Below are 17,172 nucleotides of genomic sequence, written 5' to 3'. Positions count from 1 at the left end.
TGTTTGTAAATGTTGCATATATGTTGATTGAGTGTTTCAATTAGTATTCATTAGTTAATTAAAAATGTTGGACATGGTATCATTCATATGTTTCAGCAAATATTATATGATGTTTCAATAGTTAATACCTTGTGATTAAATTATAAAAATAATCATGTGAGATCTTGTTGTAAAGATTTAATTGTGATTATCGGTGTTGCAGTTAGTATTTCTTGAATGTTGTATTTCTCTGAAATATTTTTATAGACTGAGTTGGAACATTTGAGCAATATTTTTATGTCTCACTCATTGAGAGCCAATGTTTCATACCGATATTATTGGTGTTGCATTTAGTATTAGTTGAATGTTGCATTTCTCTGAAACATTTTTTAGAGTGAGTTAGAACATGTTGACTAGTGGTGCAACATTTTTTATAAGTGGTGAAACAATATTCGATTTTTCTCATCAAAATATAACCGTGCAAGATCTTGTTGTGAAGATTCAATTGCAAGGAGTTTAATGGTGAAATCGAATCATAAATCGGATAATTAATTTAGAAAGAAATTTAATTTAAAAAAATAAAAAATAGGGTTGAGATAAGTGCTGAACCATGCAGTCATGTATGCGCAAGCCTATAGACTTTTTACATGTATGTGCTAATCAACTAGAGTAGAAACGATGGAGATTGTGCATGCATGTATGCGTAGGCGCGCGGCAGTGAGAGGTTGGGCGTCCGATATTTGCAAACTATCGGACGTCCGACGCGTAGCATCCTCCATAGACTAGCCTTTATTGGCTTGTTGAACGAGTTACGTCAGCTACGACGGACACCTGCTGCTGTTTTCGAGGAACGGGCCGAATGGCACCACTGTAATGTGGGTGTGTTTAGTTTTTTTTAATTTTTTTAAAGTATACAGACATATGAATTATTAAACGTAGACTAATAATAAAATAAATTACAGATTTTGCATATAAACTATGAGACTAATTTATTAAATCTAATTAATCCGTCATTTGCAAATGTTTACTGTAGCATCACATTGTCAAATCATGATGTAATTAGGCTAAAAAAATTCGTATCATAATTTATATGCAAACTGTATAATTGATTTTGTTTCTCACATTTAATGTTCCATGTATATGTCAAAATATTTGATGTGATGTTTTTGGCCAAACTTTTTTAATCTAAACAAGGTCTGTATAACTCAAATTTCAAGCTTGTCTAAAGAAAAAGTAAATGAAAATTCAAATTTCAAGCTTGTCTAAAAAAAAGTAAATGAAAACTCAAATTTATGGATTAATTCGCGAGACGAATCTATTAAACCTAATTAATTCATGATTTGCCTATGTGATGCTACAGTCAACATGTGTTAATTATGGATTAATTAGGCTAAAAAAATATCTCGTGAATTAGCTCTCATTTATATAATTAGTTTTGTAAGTAGTTTATGTTTAATATTCAAAATTAGGAGTATCAAATATCCGATGTCACAGATACTGAAGCTAAAGTTTTGTCCCTAATCCAACTACCCTTAAGCTTCTCGTCCCCTCCCCGGAGCACAATCTCAGTTCAGTTCAACTGCGGCTGCACTCGTCGCCGCTGGTCGTCGTCCACCACCCCTCCGCGCGGGGCCGGCGGGGCCGTCAGCGTCGCCTCATCCGCCACCACCGCCGGCGGCGACCACCGGCCCCGCTCGCCGCCGGTTTCTCCACCCCAACCACGCCGACGCGCCGGTGGCACTGCCGGCCCCCGCTCTTCGTCGACCGTGCCAGGAGGACCCGCCGGCTTCTCCATCCAGACCACGGCGTCGGCACTGCTCCCACCGGCGCTCCACCAACTGGCCCTCGTCGACCGCCCCCGGACCACGCCGACCGCGAGGACGCGCCGGCGGCACTGCTGACTCGCCAAACCAGACCACGCCGACGCGGCGACGCCACGGCTGACCTTGTTCAGTCGTTCTCCACCTCGGCCGCGGAAACGGCGCACACTCCGGCCAGCACCACTTCTCCGACAAGCGACACCCCCGAAGGTAAAAAAAAAACACTGCACTACTATCTCTACGCATAAATGTTTACATAGGACCCATGAAAGCGAGTTAACCTGATAAATTAGATTGATCACGTACACGAGTACATGTAGAGGCAAGAGATAAAACATGAACACAAAACATGGCGCTCGGAACACCCTTAGTGAAGATGTTGGTGTGCTACCAAGATGTCAGCACATGGAAAACTTGTACAACGTCGAGAGTGACTTTATCCCGAACAAATGCAAGTCGATCTTGTTAAGTTTAGTGCGCTGATATTGTACTACGTACGTTGGTGGAGAGGTACACCAAGGGAGAATTAGATATCATGCTCATTTTAAGGCGTACTTCAATTGCAGTTTGGCAGGGATTTCAATCTTGGAGCCTGATTTTCTCCAAGATATTGCTTGCATAGGCAGATTGCTTGAGGGCGATGCCGGCATAGCTCTAGGTCACCTCGATACCTAGGTAGTATTTTAGTGCTCCAAGATTACTGCATCTTGAAGAGTTTCTTCGGGCCTGTTTGTGGAAGCTTAATGCTGTGTTTAGATCGACGGGTGAAAATTTTTGTCGTGTCACATCGGATATACGAACACACATTTAAAGTATTAAATGTAGTCTAATAATAAAACAAATTATAGAATTCGTCTGTAAACTGTGAGACAAATTTATTAAGCCTAATTAATCCGTCATTAGCAAATATTTACTGTAGCACCACATTATCAAATCATGAAGCAATTAGGCTCAAAAGATTAGTCTCGCAAATTAGTTGCATTCTGCGCAATTAGTTATTTTTTAGACTATATTTAATCCTTCATGTAGGTGTTCAAACGTTTGATGTGACAGGGTGAAAAAACTTGCTAGGGGATCTAAACAGGGCCTAAGATTCTAAAAAGTAGCTGGTTGTATAGATGGCCAAAAGGCCCGAGGCCCGATGGCCCGGCCCATGGCACGGCATTTTGGCCCGGCCCAAGCACGGCACGGCCCAACGGAGGTCAGGCCCGTGCCGGCCCGGCCCGACCACCGGGCCATGCCTGGGCCCCTCCACCGGCACGTTGGGCCGGCCCGGCATGATGGGCCGGCAGTCAGGCCCGATACAAAAAAACTAGGGGAGTAAAAATAGACATATTATATGCCATGGATGAAAGAATAGGGATGCAAAATAGACTTTTTTTATCTATACATATGTCAGCCTAAAGAGGAGGGACATAAAATAGACTTATTTTAGCTATACATATGTCAGCCCAAAGAGGAGGGATGAAAAATAGACTTATTTAGCTATACATATGTAATAGCCCAAAGAGGAGAGATGAAAACTAGACTTATTTTAAAAAAGGCCCGATGGACCACCCGTACCTTCGGGCCGGCACGGTACGGCCCGGCACGAAGTGCCGATCGGGCCGTGCCAGCCCGATGGTTGGTGGGCCGTGCCCAGCTGTGCCTAGGCTGGGCCGTGCCGGGCGGGCCTTTTGGCCACATATAGCTGGTTGGTAGTCAACTTCTGAGAATTTCGGAAAGCTAGGTTTTTCAGCTTCTGGCTTCTAGTTCATTTTCTGGATTCTACAACTACAGCTTTTTAGAATCTGGAACAAAAGTTGAACTGTTTGGGGGGAGCTTCTAATTCTGAGAGAAGCTGTAGCAGGTAGAAGCTCCCCCAAACAAGACCTTCATCTCCTTAAAATGAGAAATGTCATAGGGGAATCCGCAATGTCTCTAAATCGCAACTTAGTCTCAACGTACTAGGTAGTCTCAATTCCCACTACAACATAATCGATGGCATTGCTAACTTGATGCCATTCCCCTCCTTCGCCAGGGGAATCCCCTGCTCACCCTCAAGATACTACATTTGGAGAACAAGGTCAAGGTCTCTATTGGCATTTATCTTGTCACCTCCTCCTCAACTTGCCATCCAGGCGGACGCTGCAACTTTGTGTCTTTTGCCTTCAACAACAATAGCCACAACAACCTCGTAGGTACAAGGGACAAGAACTGTTGCACCAATTAGATTAGTGGCAGTGCCTCCTCACTTGTGGCCATACTATAGACAACAACATCCTACCCCACTGGCACAAGGATCTACATCAGTCCATGAGCGGCACTCCAGGAGCATCATAGTGGTGCCCTCTATCTTTCGGCATTCTCGGTCCACACTCGTAGGTGCGCATAGTCTTCATCCATTCCTAGGTGTCTCCATCAGTTGTGCAGTCTTGGGACTAAGCAGGCCTCATTACAGGCTTACAACCATGAACCAGCTGATCATGGACACCGAGGACTCCTCACATGTAGGGTTGGCAATGGGGTCGGATGGACAAGAACAGCCCCACCCTGGCCCCTGCTCCCTTGCGGTTTCACCTGGCCCTAGCCATGGATTGAAGAACATGGTGAAATTAGTCCCTGGCCCCTTTGAGGCCCCGCAGCCCTGGTGCTTGCGGCGGCCAGAGGTAGAAGAGAACGTTGTGTGGCACTGCACGGCTGCAACTGGAGGACGAGGAAGGGGAATGGTGCGAGGAGTTGCAGTAGTGCAACACCTATAGCCACAAGAGGAAAGGGAACAACGTGAGGAGTCGGCGGCCGATGGGATAGGGGAGACGATGCAGAGCAGCATGGAGCCTTGTTGAGTGCTAGCGGCGGGCGAAGTCAATAGGCAGTGCGACGTGCGTCCCTTACCCAACCTCATACTTTTTAAAAACAAAAGCCTTGCACGATTGTGTCGCTGCCAGCGGCGGCAACTGTAAGTGCAGTATTATGGCCTTGTGGGGGATTGGCTAGGGTTTTCTTTGTGTTATATTTATATCTCATCCAAATGGGCTGCACAAGCTCCTCACCTGATGCTCTTTTTGATGGCTAGTACGTATGGGCTGTCCCTGATGGGCTTTAGATAGCTAGTGGATTACATCTTCCTCAATATTCTGAGGCCCCTACTAGTGACCCACAGGTAAAGAAGCAGACTTGGCACATGAAGTCGGGGCCCCGCCCCCACTCACATGGGGGGAGATTCCCCTACCCCCTCCGTCCCCGGTCCTAATGGGGAAATTGCCACCCCTATTAACATGGCGCATGATCGCACTCTACAATAGTGTTCCGACCTCTACACCTTATCCCTAGCCAACCCTACCATTGTCGTGCACGTCCACTTCGCCTCCTCTTTAGCACCAATTACTTGGCCTCCCTGATCCAGCTGCCCTTGACACACTCAGTAAATCTTCTTCTATTTCTTGTAATAATATAGCTCACACACTTAGCTACTCCTATCGGCTTAGTAAGCTTGTGTGTTTACCTTTAACAAGTCCTTGTTTACGCTCTTTAGCACCGTTTGAGTTAGTTCACCGTGACATGTGGACTTTTCCTTGCTAGTACTTTAGGTTATCTATGTTACTTGGTCATTCTTGATGTTTGTACCCATTTCTGTTGGACTTTTCTTAAAAATAAATCCTTTACTTGGATATGCTTAGTTTTTTTTAACTATGGCTGCAGACAATTTGGTTTGCCTCTAAAAAATCTTGGCAAACAATGGCATAAGTTTGTAAATCACACGTCATCCTAGTTCCTCATGTCTCATAGCATTCTGTGATCATCTATGAGTTGTTGGCTCTCTTTGCTATCCAAGAACCCCCACCACCACCCACACAAACTCCTTTCCATATGAGTCTTTGGGTCCCTCGTTCTATTGCCTGCGTCTTTCTTGGTTACCCTAGTTCACACAAGGGTTACAACTACATGGTTTTTGCAACAAAACATATTATCATCTCCCATCATACTATATTCGATAAAACTATGTTTCTCTTTGCTAGACGTGGCTTGCCCTCCAACTCTACTGCCTTGTTGGATTTTCTTGTTAGCGACTACGTCGTGCTAGTGCACCACAGTGTAGCCACGACACCACCTCACGCATCAACTCCATCACCCTTTGTCGGCGAACGATGGTGTCCTCTAATCGCGCATGCTCCATCACAACTCAATGTTGAGAACACTTGGCCCTCCTTGTTGCACCACATCTCCAATTGAGCGCCTATGTCACATGGTCCCCAACATCACTCGTGTCAACTGCCACAATTTGTAGCACCAGTTGTGGTACCTACAATGCAAAGGGCTGTGTCCACGACCTTGGCAACACCAGCTATGCCTGTTGTGCCTCCTATACCAGTCACGATCCCTCCGGCTCATGTCATACGCCACACTCATGGCCCCAATTGCACTAGCAACATTGGCAGGTGCCAATGTCGGTGTCCTGGTTCCCTATCTTGCCCTGGATGACCACACTCGATAGCCATCTGGGCTGATCTAGGCATCATCATGCCTGTTAACTACCGTGACCTTTATATTGCTCACTCTTCTATTATTTCCATTTTGAGGAACTACCGTACTGCACTCGTGGTCCCAATATACATGCGGACATGGTGATGAGTAAAAGGCATTACTCGAGAATGGCACTTGATGTCTTGTTCCATGCTTGTTCAGTGCCAATGCTGTTATGTGCAAGTGGATTTTCAAGCATAACACGGTACATTTTCACATCACAAGGCTCACTGGGAGGTGTGAGGCTATTCCCAGCACCATGACATCAATTTTGATGAGATATTCAACTCGGGTGGGCCATCATTTGCGTTATCCTGAGCATTGTCAATTCCCTCAGCTGATAATGCACCATCTGCATGTCAAGCATGGTTTCCTCTATGGCAACCTTGTAGAAACAGTGTATAGCTAGGAGCCATCAGGCCTCATCAACCCCGACCATGTGTGTTTTCTTCAAAAGTTGTCCTATATCCTCAAGCATGTGCCCTATGCATTGTATCACTGGTTCACCATGTAGATCTATCGCCTAGGCTTCATCGCCTCCACCTTTCACAGATCCCTATTTGTATGTTTACAAAGATGGTGACCACATGGCACACTTGCTACTCTATATTGATGACATCATGCTTACAATCTCTTCAAGCAGTTCACTACAACAACTCATTTCACATCTTCACTAGGGGTTTGCCATGATGGAGTTGGGCGCTAGCACTTCTTCCTCGGCATCTGCGTTGCACGCTTTTTTGCTAGCTTCTTCTTCTCGTAGCGATGGTATGTTGTCAACCTTCTTTAGTGCGCTTTAATGTTTGTCCATCACTCCATCTCCGACTACCACATCTAACTCAGCAACATCCTTGTTTCCTGGTCCTCCAAGCGACAATCAACTCTATCATCCTCTAGCATGGAGGCCGAGCACCACTATTCCTCATGCACTTGCTGAGTGATGTTGGCTTCACCAACTTTTATAATACCTACTCCCTTCGTCCCATAAAGAATACTAACTTTTATAAGACCTGACGCTTCTTCCTCGGCATCTTTGCTGTACGTTTTTTTACTGGCCTCTTCTTCTCGTAGCGATGATATGTTGTCAACCTTGTTTAGTGCGCTTTAATGTTCGTCCATCACTCCATCTCCGGCTACCGCATCTAACTCAGCGACAACCTTGTTTCTTGGTCCTTCAAGCGACAAATAATTGTATCATCCTCTAGCGTGGAGGCTAAGCACCACTGTTGCTCATGTGCTTGTTGAGTGTTGTATCATCCTCTAGCATGGAGGCTGAGCACCACTGTTGCTCATGCACTTGATGAGTGTTGTTGGCTTCACGAACTTTTATAAGGCCTATTCCCTCCGCTCCATAAAAACACTAACTTTATAAGACCTACTCCCCATGTCCAATAAAGAACAATCCTAGTATAGGACCATAATTGCACAACATAGCCCATCCAATAAACGGGCCTACTTACATATATCACCTCACTTACACTTTCGTCCTCACTTCATGTAAAAGGGTTAACCCATGAGTGTTATGGTTGGAGGGACAAGCTCTTATAAGTTGGTTCCACCCATGCTGAGCTAGCAATATAATACTAAACATGCATACAAAGCTCTCACGGGCCACATAGACCAAATTCAAATTTGGGCAGGATGTCACAGTACACATCTCCATGGCTTTTGTGACCATTCTCTACTGCGACAATGTTACTGTTGTTTACATGTCGCCCAATCCAATTCAACGTCACCACATGAAACATATTGAGACTAAGACTTTTTTTATTATAACTTGGTGGGTATTATGCTGATTTCGGTACGGGGTGTTGGTTGTGGCAACTCCGCGCTACGTAAAAGAAGCAAGCGGCAAGCCACTAGTTTATGATAATTGAGTATTAGTTATTACAAAGTAAAACAATAAGTTTATTTGATTTTTTATATACATTTCTATATAAAAAGTTTTTTTTTAAAAAAATACACCGTTTAGCATTTTGGAAACGTGCTAATGGAAAATGTGGAAGTTGCCTTCCCCAAACTCAAACAAACTTAGCTTTAGAGATCTACTGTATTGGCATATAATTATTTGCTAGTTATAGTCTTACAGATTCTATCGGGCTACACATGAAATGTTACTCCACCTAAAACCATATAGGATGAATAAAAAGCTGAGATGGCTATTTTCTTTTAGAGATAGCCCATTACTTTTTTTAATACTTATGACAATTCATTTTGTATACAGGATGGCAGCAGCAGACCCTCCTCAAGGCCCTCCTGTGCGTCTCAATATAGATAAATTATTTTGCCCTCGACAGGATGGGATTCAGGTAATTCTACTCATTCTAAAATTCATGCATGAATATAGTTCTCATTTATTTATCATTTTTAACACAAGTGTTGCATATAACTAATTCTTAATACACAGGTCTTAAGAATCCTCATTTTACCCATGTTATTAATAATTCCACATCCGCATACCTATCCACGTTTAAATAATTATATCAAGGGTAAAATTGGCATATGCCGTGATAGTTATGATTACATAGTTTTTTTTGTGCTTAGTCAAAAATAACAAATGAACCATTGTATGCTTTCACTGTAAATTTTCTCGATACACGCATAAGCCACTTAATATGGTCTCATAGCGATTATGGTTTTTAAATTTTGTAGGATATACATGTGCATGAGTGGGATATTGCTGGTGGCTTGAGATCTTACTTGGAGATGCTCAAGGCGATGAAATGTAGGCAGATAAATATAGCACCTTTCACTGTTGGGGGTAGAGATCTTCAGATACCCGTGACTCCTCTTGAAAATCCAAAGAATGGGTTTAGCAGCCACTTTATCATTTGGATTGTCAATAGTGAGGATCCACGGTACAGTGTTGATTGCCTGATCAGAGATATTGATTTGTATTTTATGGCTTTCCGTCGCCGACTGGTGTTGACCCTAGAAGAGGAGACTTTAGCTGAGGAGATAAAAAGGCAAGAATTCTTCCAAGTCAAAGAAGCATAAGAGTCAGAAAAGCATGAAAAAAGTTGGTTGGGGCACCTGGAACTCCTTCAAGGTAACTGATGTTGGCATGAGAGTACCTGATTTTCTGGAAGCTGTGTACTGCGGCATCACCAATGGTTACGATAACAAGTAAGAAATTTATTATGTTTATCTCTTCTGTAATATTGTTGATGTTTGGCGTAGTCTGTTTTTATTAATATTGTAATTAATGTGTGCTAACAATAATTTTGCAGTGACCTTCTTACACCTGGTAGCTTGACCGATCTACATGATATGTTGCTTACCCTGGGGAAATTTGACGACAATCCAGTGCCGAGTCAGAGTTTACAGTGAGCATGTTACCGAGTGATGACTATGATATGTGAGCCGTGTCGTCTAAGGACGATGCTTAAGGAGATAGTCAATAGGTTCAGGTATAATTTGTCAGGCTATACTTTGTCGGAATCACTGATGAATGAAATGCGATCCTGGACTCAGTTGGGGGCGGTGGCGCTGGATTGGCATAACAGGGGCGACTCTAGTTTTCAGCTACCCAATTGGTGTTCGAAGATTCACAATGTGAACAACATGGAGGAGCTGATCGGGAAGAATGGCATGGTTCTGTTGATTAGAGCCGACAAGGCTAAAATGGATGGACTAAGTGAGGAAGAGATTGATGCGATCAGTAACAAAGCCAAAGGCCGTAACAATGGTCCTGCTGACCGATTGGATATCGGTTTCCCACCACCGCCGCAGCCACCACCACCACCACCACCACCACCGGCTTCGTGAACGACAACGACTGTCCGGCAAAGAGACTGCAGTCGTATGGGAGAGGGAGTTGCATGCAGACAAAGGATAACAACACTGTACTGCATGTTTGCTGTACTGTATGAATTTGGATGCTTATCTAACTTGTGTCGTGCATGATGACCCCTGGAACTCCCTTTTTTTGTAGGCATGAAAGATAGAGAATAGCATTTCACGTGTGATGATGATGATGATGATGATGATGATGATGATGATGATATACATTTGAACATGTGATGATGATACATTTGAAATAGATCTGCTCAACTGATATATGCATGTTTTATTCATCTGCTAGCTCAATGTTAAGGCTGGAGAATATGATAGATATGTAGTAGATAGGTGTGCTCTTACTAATTACAACAAAATTTCATTCATTGTTCTGCTATTGTTTACCACTTAACGAAACCAGCAGATAAAAACTAATTTGAAACAGGGAAAAAACTGAAAAGCAAATAGCCCAAAGTTTGGACATGTGAGCAAAGGATTCATGGCCGCATTGTCGCTGCCCAAATCTGCAGTTGATTACCTAATGATGTTTCTGGTATTTGAAGGAGGGAATTCGATCATCTCTAAAAACTCTGATTAAGGTGATCTGATTTGTATTTAAGTTTCATTGTTTTCATCACCAATCGAAGGTATCTGTGTAATCTACTATTACCAGTCTGTATAATGTACTATCTGTACAATGCTGAAGAAAAGCGATAGGAACATAAGACAAAATATATATGAAAAAGTTGGTTTCACAAAAAAGAAGAATAGAGAAGAATAACATGAAAACGTCCAAGCTAAGTCATATCAAAGTCAGAGTAGTTTCATAATTCCTGAAAATGCACATGTCAGCGTTGGCAGTTAACACAGATCCTTGTATGGCCATTAATTTACAAAATACTACCACTTAACAGGCTAGCTAAGAACCATAACATAGGTACTATTGTCTTTCGCAGAGATATGAACATAGGTACCATTCACAACATTGTTATCACCAACCGATGCCTTACATGCAAAATACCAGCTTCCCCATGTCTAGAATGTACATTTCGGAACAGTGGCTACAGTACCGAGTTAGCAGAAACAGGATACTGCGAAATGAGTGACCAGGCAACACTGATTTCCATATTACAGAATCCAATGTCATGCGTGGTATTTCTTACACCAGCTTTTAATGCTGTGAAAACCTTCGCTTTTTCCACAACATTATTATCAGCTTTCCATGCCTTGACAGAAACTTTCAGCTCTGCGTTACTCTCAACAGAAACAACACACCGTGGAAGCTTGATCTTACTATCAGCAGTAACAGCTACTTTCTCACCTCTAGAATCAAGCAGGACAATTTTCTCATGATCAATTCTGTCTGTGTTAGCCATAGTCTTGCAACGGACACCAGTGGTAAAGGCAGCAAATTCACCACGAAGACCATCAGGCCATGACCCATGGATGATTTGTACGAATATTGTGGCCTCCACAGACCACACAACATAGCCAAATCTAAACGCCAATGTGCTTAGCTTGCTAGTGTGAGAACCGGAATGAAACACACGTGAATAATACGTCTTATGGCATATGAGTGGCACAGCTAAAAAGCTAAAGTCTTTATCCTCAGATTCAGTAGAGCCCTTAACTTTCAGTTCAACCTCAATGGTCACAGGTTCTGGTGGCGACAACGCAACAGCACGGGTAGGGCCTATCAGTACTAAATTCCGATCCTGTATGCACACAATACCATTAATGAATAATCAAGAAACTGGAGTGAAAAATTAGGTAAATAGCAGCATAATCCATAAGCACAGCATAACGAACAGAAACTGCATGGAATAATTGTAGGCAACAAGACATATTAGCTCAATGCATAACTGACAAAAACATCTATATAACTTCCTATGCAATGGGTTTCTATCAGCCTCCTAAGGGTGTCCATCAAAGATTTGATTAGAGGTAGATACTACTGGGCTAGCAACAAACAAGGCAGGATCACATGGTGAAATGGATTGATATGGCCTTCCCTAAGGATTTTGGAGGGATCGGTTTCACTGAAACAAGGAAGTTGAACATTGCTTTGCTGGCTAAATGGATCACAAAAGTGGAGTCAGAAGATAAGAGTTAATGCATTTTGTTGTTGAGAAGGAAAATACCCACAGGAGGGAGACATGTTTCAATGCAACCCTGATGCAGGGCCCCATTTCAAGAAAGGGATTCTAAATGTCAGAAAATGGATGAAATTAAGTTCAGAATGGCTTCTGGAAGATGGAACTCATATTTGGTGTTGGCATGATGTCTCCTTCATCATCACTTACATTGACGACCGGAGGGTCTGTTAGGGCTGGGGTAACTTCTTTCTCCACCACACGGACCTTTGGCGCCAATTGGTAACGAGGGATGAATAGAGCTCTCTTCCTTGCGGTAAGACGAACCCTGGCCTTCTGCGGCGGTGCTTCTCCCTTCAATGTGGCTAGTTCCTTCTCCAAACAATCCACCTTGTCTTCTAGCTTGCAAATCTTACCGCGATTCCGATCTTCACGATCTTGAGCTGCTAGCACAACCTCCGCGCGGGTCTCATCCATAGCCCACAGCATCTCAACCAAATGCCTTGTGGTAGCATCATTCTCAATCCCCTCAGTCTCTAGGTAGCTGCCACGGTCACTTCCCTGGGGTTGGCGAGGATGGTAGCGATACTCAGTGTCGGCCAACTGATCACTGTAGCGATCGCGTAGCTCTCCTATGGCGATCCTTGCCACCTCCTGACATGCATGAATGTAATTTCCTCCTCCAGCTTCGAACATCACTGATGGGATATCTTCACTATTACTGTTCAAGGTGACTTTGACTCGACACTTCTCTTCATCCCGATCATGAGGAATCTGGGCATACATAGGGGCAGTCCCAAATCCTATGGCAAAGGACATCGTACGCAACTCCTGGACAAATCCCTCAACACCAAACAAGTACTCAGGCTTGTAGCGCGGCATCTAAAGACAAGTGAAAGGAGGGAGTTAAGACATTTGTCCAATTAATAGCACAAGTTTTTGGATTAATTTGAATAAATTTAGAAAATCCAGGTAAAAAAAGTAAGTAAGTAAACCAAGCTTGCAAGATAATTTGAAACAGTTGGAAACAAGATCACAAAGTTTTGCACTTTTGAACAACAGGTTTCAAAATAAAAGAAAAGTTATAAAATCAACCTGCTAAATTTATTTCATTGTAACAAGGTTAAATAAAACAATGTTGTAAAATTTTGGCTGGTAAATGAGCCATTAGTACAGTAATAGATGTACGGTACTAATAACACAGGAATAATAATAAATTTTTAAATGAGAACAATTAAAGGAATTATAAACTGCATGTGCCATTTGTTTGGTTTAATTAAAAGAGAAAGAGAGGAGAACAGTTCAATTTTTCCAATATTTTTAGAGGGCTTCTATGGGTAACCATTGGGCATAATCTAGGGTCAAGGAGGCTCTGATACCAACTTGTCATGCCCGGAATTTCTATCCAAAATTCCAAACGCTTACATGTGTGTGAACCCTCGTCCACGAATCAGCCGAGGCACACAATAACAAATTGATAATAGAGTACAATTATTACTCTAATTAATAAGCGAATAAAATGTCATTACAGAGGTAGATAGTCCCTCTCAACCAATAAAGATCTAAGCAGCGGAAAAAAAAATAAACGGCGCAGACGATTCCACTCCACAGGCAGCTTGACCAGGGCTACACCTAATCCTCCACACCATCAGCATCACTTTCACTGTAGAACTCCTCCTCTGATGAATGATTGCAAGGTGAGTATATGACATACTCAGCAAGCCACGCAGCAAATATGCAAGTGCACAGGATAACAAAGGATGGCATAGTAGGGTTTCATTTGCATAAACAGCATGTAATAAACGTTTCAGAATTTAATAAAACAGTTGAGTAATAATTAAACAATATTAATCCAACGCTATACAACATACCCTGTTGCATAGGCCCAACCATTCTGAACAACCAACCCCGGCTGCACAGTTCTATCTCCAAACCAGGAATATACCATTCCAAACCAGGAGCTAATCAAATTATTGCCAGTCATAGTATCTTTTATTATGATGAGAGGTGTGAGACTAATCACGAAAGACATTGTTAGGCCCGCCCATAACCGCGGGCACGGCTATTCGAATAGTTTTACTCTGGCCAGAGGTGTACCACTGTACTCACAAGACACAGCCCCACGACATGTCACCATGCGCCTTGATACCACCACGGTACCTCAGAAAGGAGCTGTGACAGTACCCCTCGCACAACACAATCCACCACAGCGCACCGTTCCTGGATCATAATCACCCCCTTATAAACAAGGCATGGACTCCCAGCGACCCCCGTGGGCTTATCTCCGCCACTTCTCAGTCTGGTGCCCCGCAATGAACCATGCTATACAAAAGGTAAAGCCGTTGCCCACGCTGGCTTGTGGTTGGCACGGTTAATGTTTCACAACCGAAACTCGTGAACCGGTCCTTAATTGTCATGAGCACGACCATCAAAACCATGTGCTCACAACCCACCATTAACAGGTTTTAGTTGGAAATTAATTAATTAACCAATCATGATTAACCATCATGAGTTATCAATAAGCCATCATTAAATAATAGTGAGTCATAAGTTATCTCAATAGTGTGCTAATGTTTCTAAGCATGGCTAAGCAATCACATCTAATATCTAGCTAAACCGATATATAAAGCTCAACTAGTCAAGTTGTAATAACCCAAGGTACCAAGGAATAAAGTAATCAAGAACAAAAGGGCTATAACAAACAATAGGTTAATTCCACCCAATGACATTCGAAAATAAATGCAATAGTTGAATAGAAACAATAGCTTTAAACGGGATCAACATGTTCAAAGGGTTATTTGGGATCTGTGTGACTTGCCTTGCTGGCTTTGGAACTCTTCAAATTCTTCTCCTACGAAAACGGACTCTCCGGAAACGTCGGAATCTAAACAGAAAAGAGCAAACACCAAAACAGCACATAAACAAGCATGAACAGTACATGTGGATATTTTTAACATGTAGATCTCAATTTTAAAAAAAATTAGAGACTTGAACCAACTAAATCCGAGCTAAGATGAATTAGTTATGAATTTTTAAAGATTAAATCAGATTAAAACACTTATATGGATTTTAATTGAATTATGACGCAATAATGAATTATTTTTGAAAAGGAAAAGAGGATTTATTGCGTCAGCGGCTAGGGTTTGCGGTGGACCGGGTGCACGGCGACGGTTCACAGGAACGGACGGCCGAGATCGATCCATCCAAAACGAACGGCCGAGATCGATCGGTCCACAGCCAGACCACGGCGGACGGCATCGATGACGTCGGCGATGACGTCATCTCCGGCGGCGACCGAACCGCACGAGCTCGCCGGCGAACGACGGCGCGGCGGCGCGAACGGAGAGCACCTACGGGTAGGACGGCACGGCGAACTCACCGGTGACCAAAGAAGCGGCGGAAGAACAACGGACGGCGACAGCGGCGAAGAAGAAGCGGCGGCGACCTCCGGCTTGACGACGGCGACGATGTTCCGGCGGTCGACAGCGACGGCGGAGGGGCGGACGAGGACGGCGACGCGACGGCGACCACGACGGCGGCCTTCCCGAGCGACGGCGACGACCGGAGCGACGGCGGCGCACGGCTGGAGCGACGGCGGCGACGGCGGCGCTAAGCTACACGGTGCTAGAGCTCTACCGGCGACGAGAGGCGAAGGCGAGGGTGGCGACGGGTAGCGGAGACACCGGGGATCCTTTTAAAGGGGCAAGGAGGCGGCGGCGAAGGCCCACGGCGACCGGCGACGCGAAGGAAAGGTTAGGGTTCAGGAGAGAGAGACGAATCCGATTCGAGATCGAATCCTCCGCTTTCCAAACGATTTTAGCCGAAGTTCCAAAAGGGAAAAGGTAGAGGAGGTCCCGAAGATCATTTCCCCTCTATTGATTTCACCGGAAACGGAAAGGGGCGGCTGGATTTGGAAGGAGACGACGGCGGCGCGACGCTAGGGTTTCGGGCGGTGGCGGCGCGAGGAAGACGACGAGTCTGACAGGTGGGCCCCACCTGTCAGCGGGCGGATGCGCGCGCGCGAGCGACGGCTGCGGCTGCGAACTGGGACGGCTTGGGCCAGAGAGAGAGAGAGGGTTTTGGGCCGACGTTCGGCCCAAAGCCAAAAGAGACTTTTAAAAACCTTTTTCCATTTAAATTATTCATGAAATGCAATTCCATTTATTAAAAATACTTCCTTGGCTCAAATAAATCCCAGAAAAATCTAGGAATTATAGAATCAAGCAAAGTATTTAATGAAATTTTATTTGGCCCCATTTTACATTGGAATTTATTATTTAAAATTAGATCTTCTCTTCTAGGCTTTTAAAATCATTTCTAATAATTCCAATTAAACAACAATTTATATATTTAGGATTTTTAGGGTGTGACAAGGCTGGCATGGGCACACGGTCGCGGCCGCCTCGGCGCGACGCCCATCGCCGGCCCACATGGCCCGCTCCCCGTGCTTGGGAGCGTACGTATTCGTGCTATCTCGCGGCCTCCCACGCCGCCATGGCCCGTGCTGCTTGGATAAGGAAGCTCATCGGCGTCCTCCGTCAGGGAGACCCCTGCTAGCATGTCGCTGTCAAGGTGGTGCTACTGCTCGATTGAGCACCTGGCATTCGCTAACCGCCCACTGAAGGCTTGTGCGGGAGCTGCTGTTCACGCGCGCCATCGGTTTTGCCCCCAGCGGCAAGTAATGTTGCATCCTCTGCCACATCGCCTCCACCTACCTCTTCTCCCCCCTCGCCGCATCATTGCGCACGGGCCGAGATGCCTTACAAGTTGATAAACATAGGGGTAAATTGGTATTTTTCATCCTCTTTTTTTGTTCATCTCTACTAGATATAATAAAATAATACGCCGAGTGTCTTACACCATGATTTTGTGGTGTTCAGGAACATATTTCCCCTTTTTTGGATATCCCGTAACTAAGACCACGATCTTTCGGAGATGTGTAGTAAATTTTACTAAAAAAAGAAAGCTTGTGCGTCGCAAGTGTCCTGACAAGAGACTTT

The 17,172-nt window shown here is 44.1% G+C and overlaps 1 protein-coding gene across 1 annotated transcript; it reads right to left on the bottom strand.

Moving 5' to 3' along the window:
- Window positions 1–11,140: 11,140 nt before the first annotated feature.
- Window positions 11,141–16,874, bottom strand: LOC127782009 (uncharacterized). Its single transcript, XM_052309080.1, has 2 exons — window positions 16,770–16,874; window positions 11,141–11,794 (listed from the first exon to the last, which is right to left on the bottom strand). The coding sequence occupies exons 1-2, from the start codon at window positions 16,872–16,874 to the stop codon at window positions 11,141–11,143; spliced, it is 759 nt and encodes a 252-aa protein (XP_052165040.1).
- Between the last annotated feature and the right edge of the window lie 298 nt (window positions 16,875–17,172).

The sequence above is a fragment of the Oryza glaberrima genome, chromosome 8 (assembly GCF_000147395.1).
Source record: "Oryza glaberrima chromosome 8, OglaRS2, whole genome shotgun sequence".
Lineage (NCBI taxonomy): Eukaryota > Viridiplantae > Streptophyta > Magnoliopsida > Poales > Poaceae > Oryza > Oryza glaberrima.
This window is presented reverse-complemented; position numbering and strand designations above follow the sequence as displayed.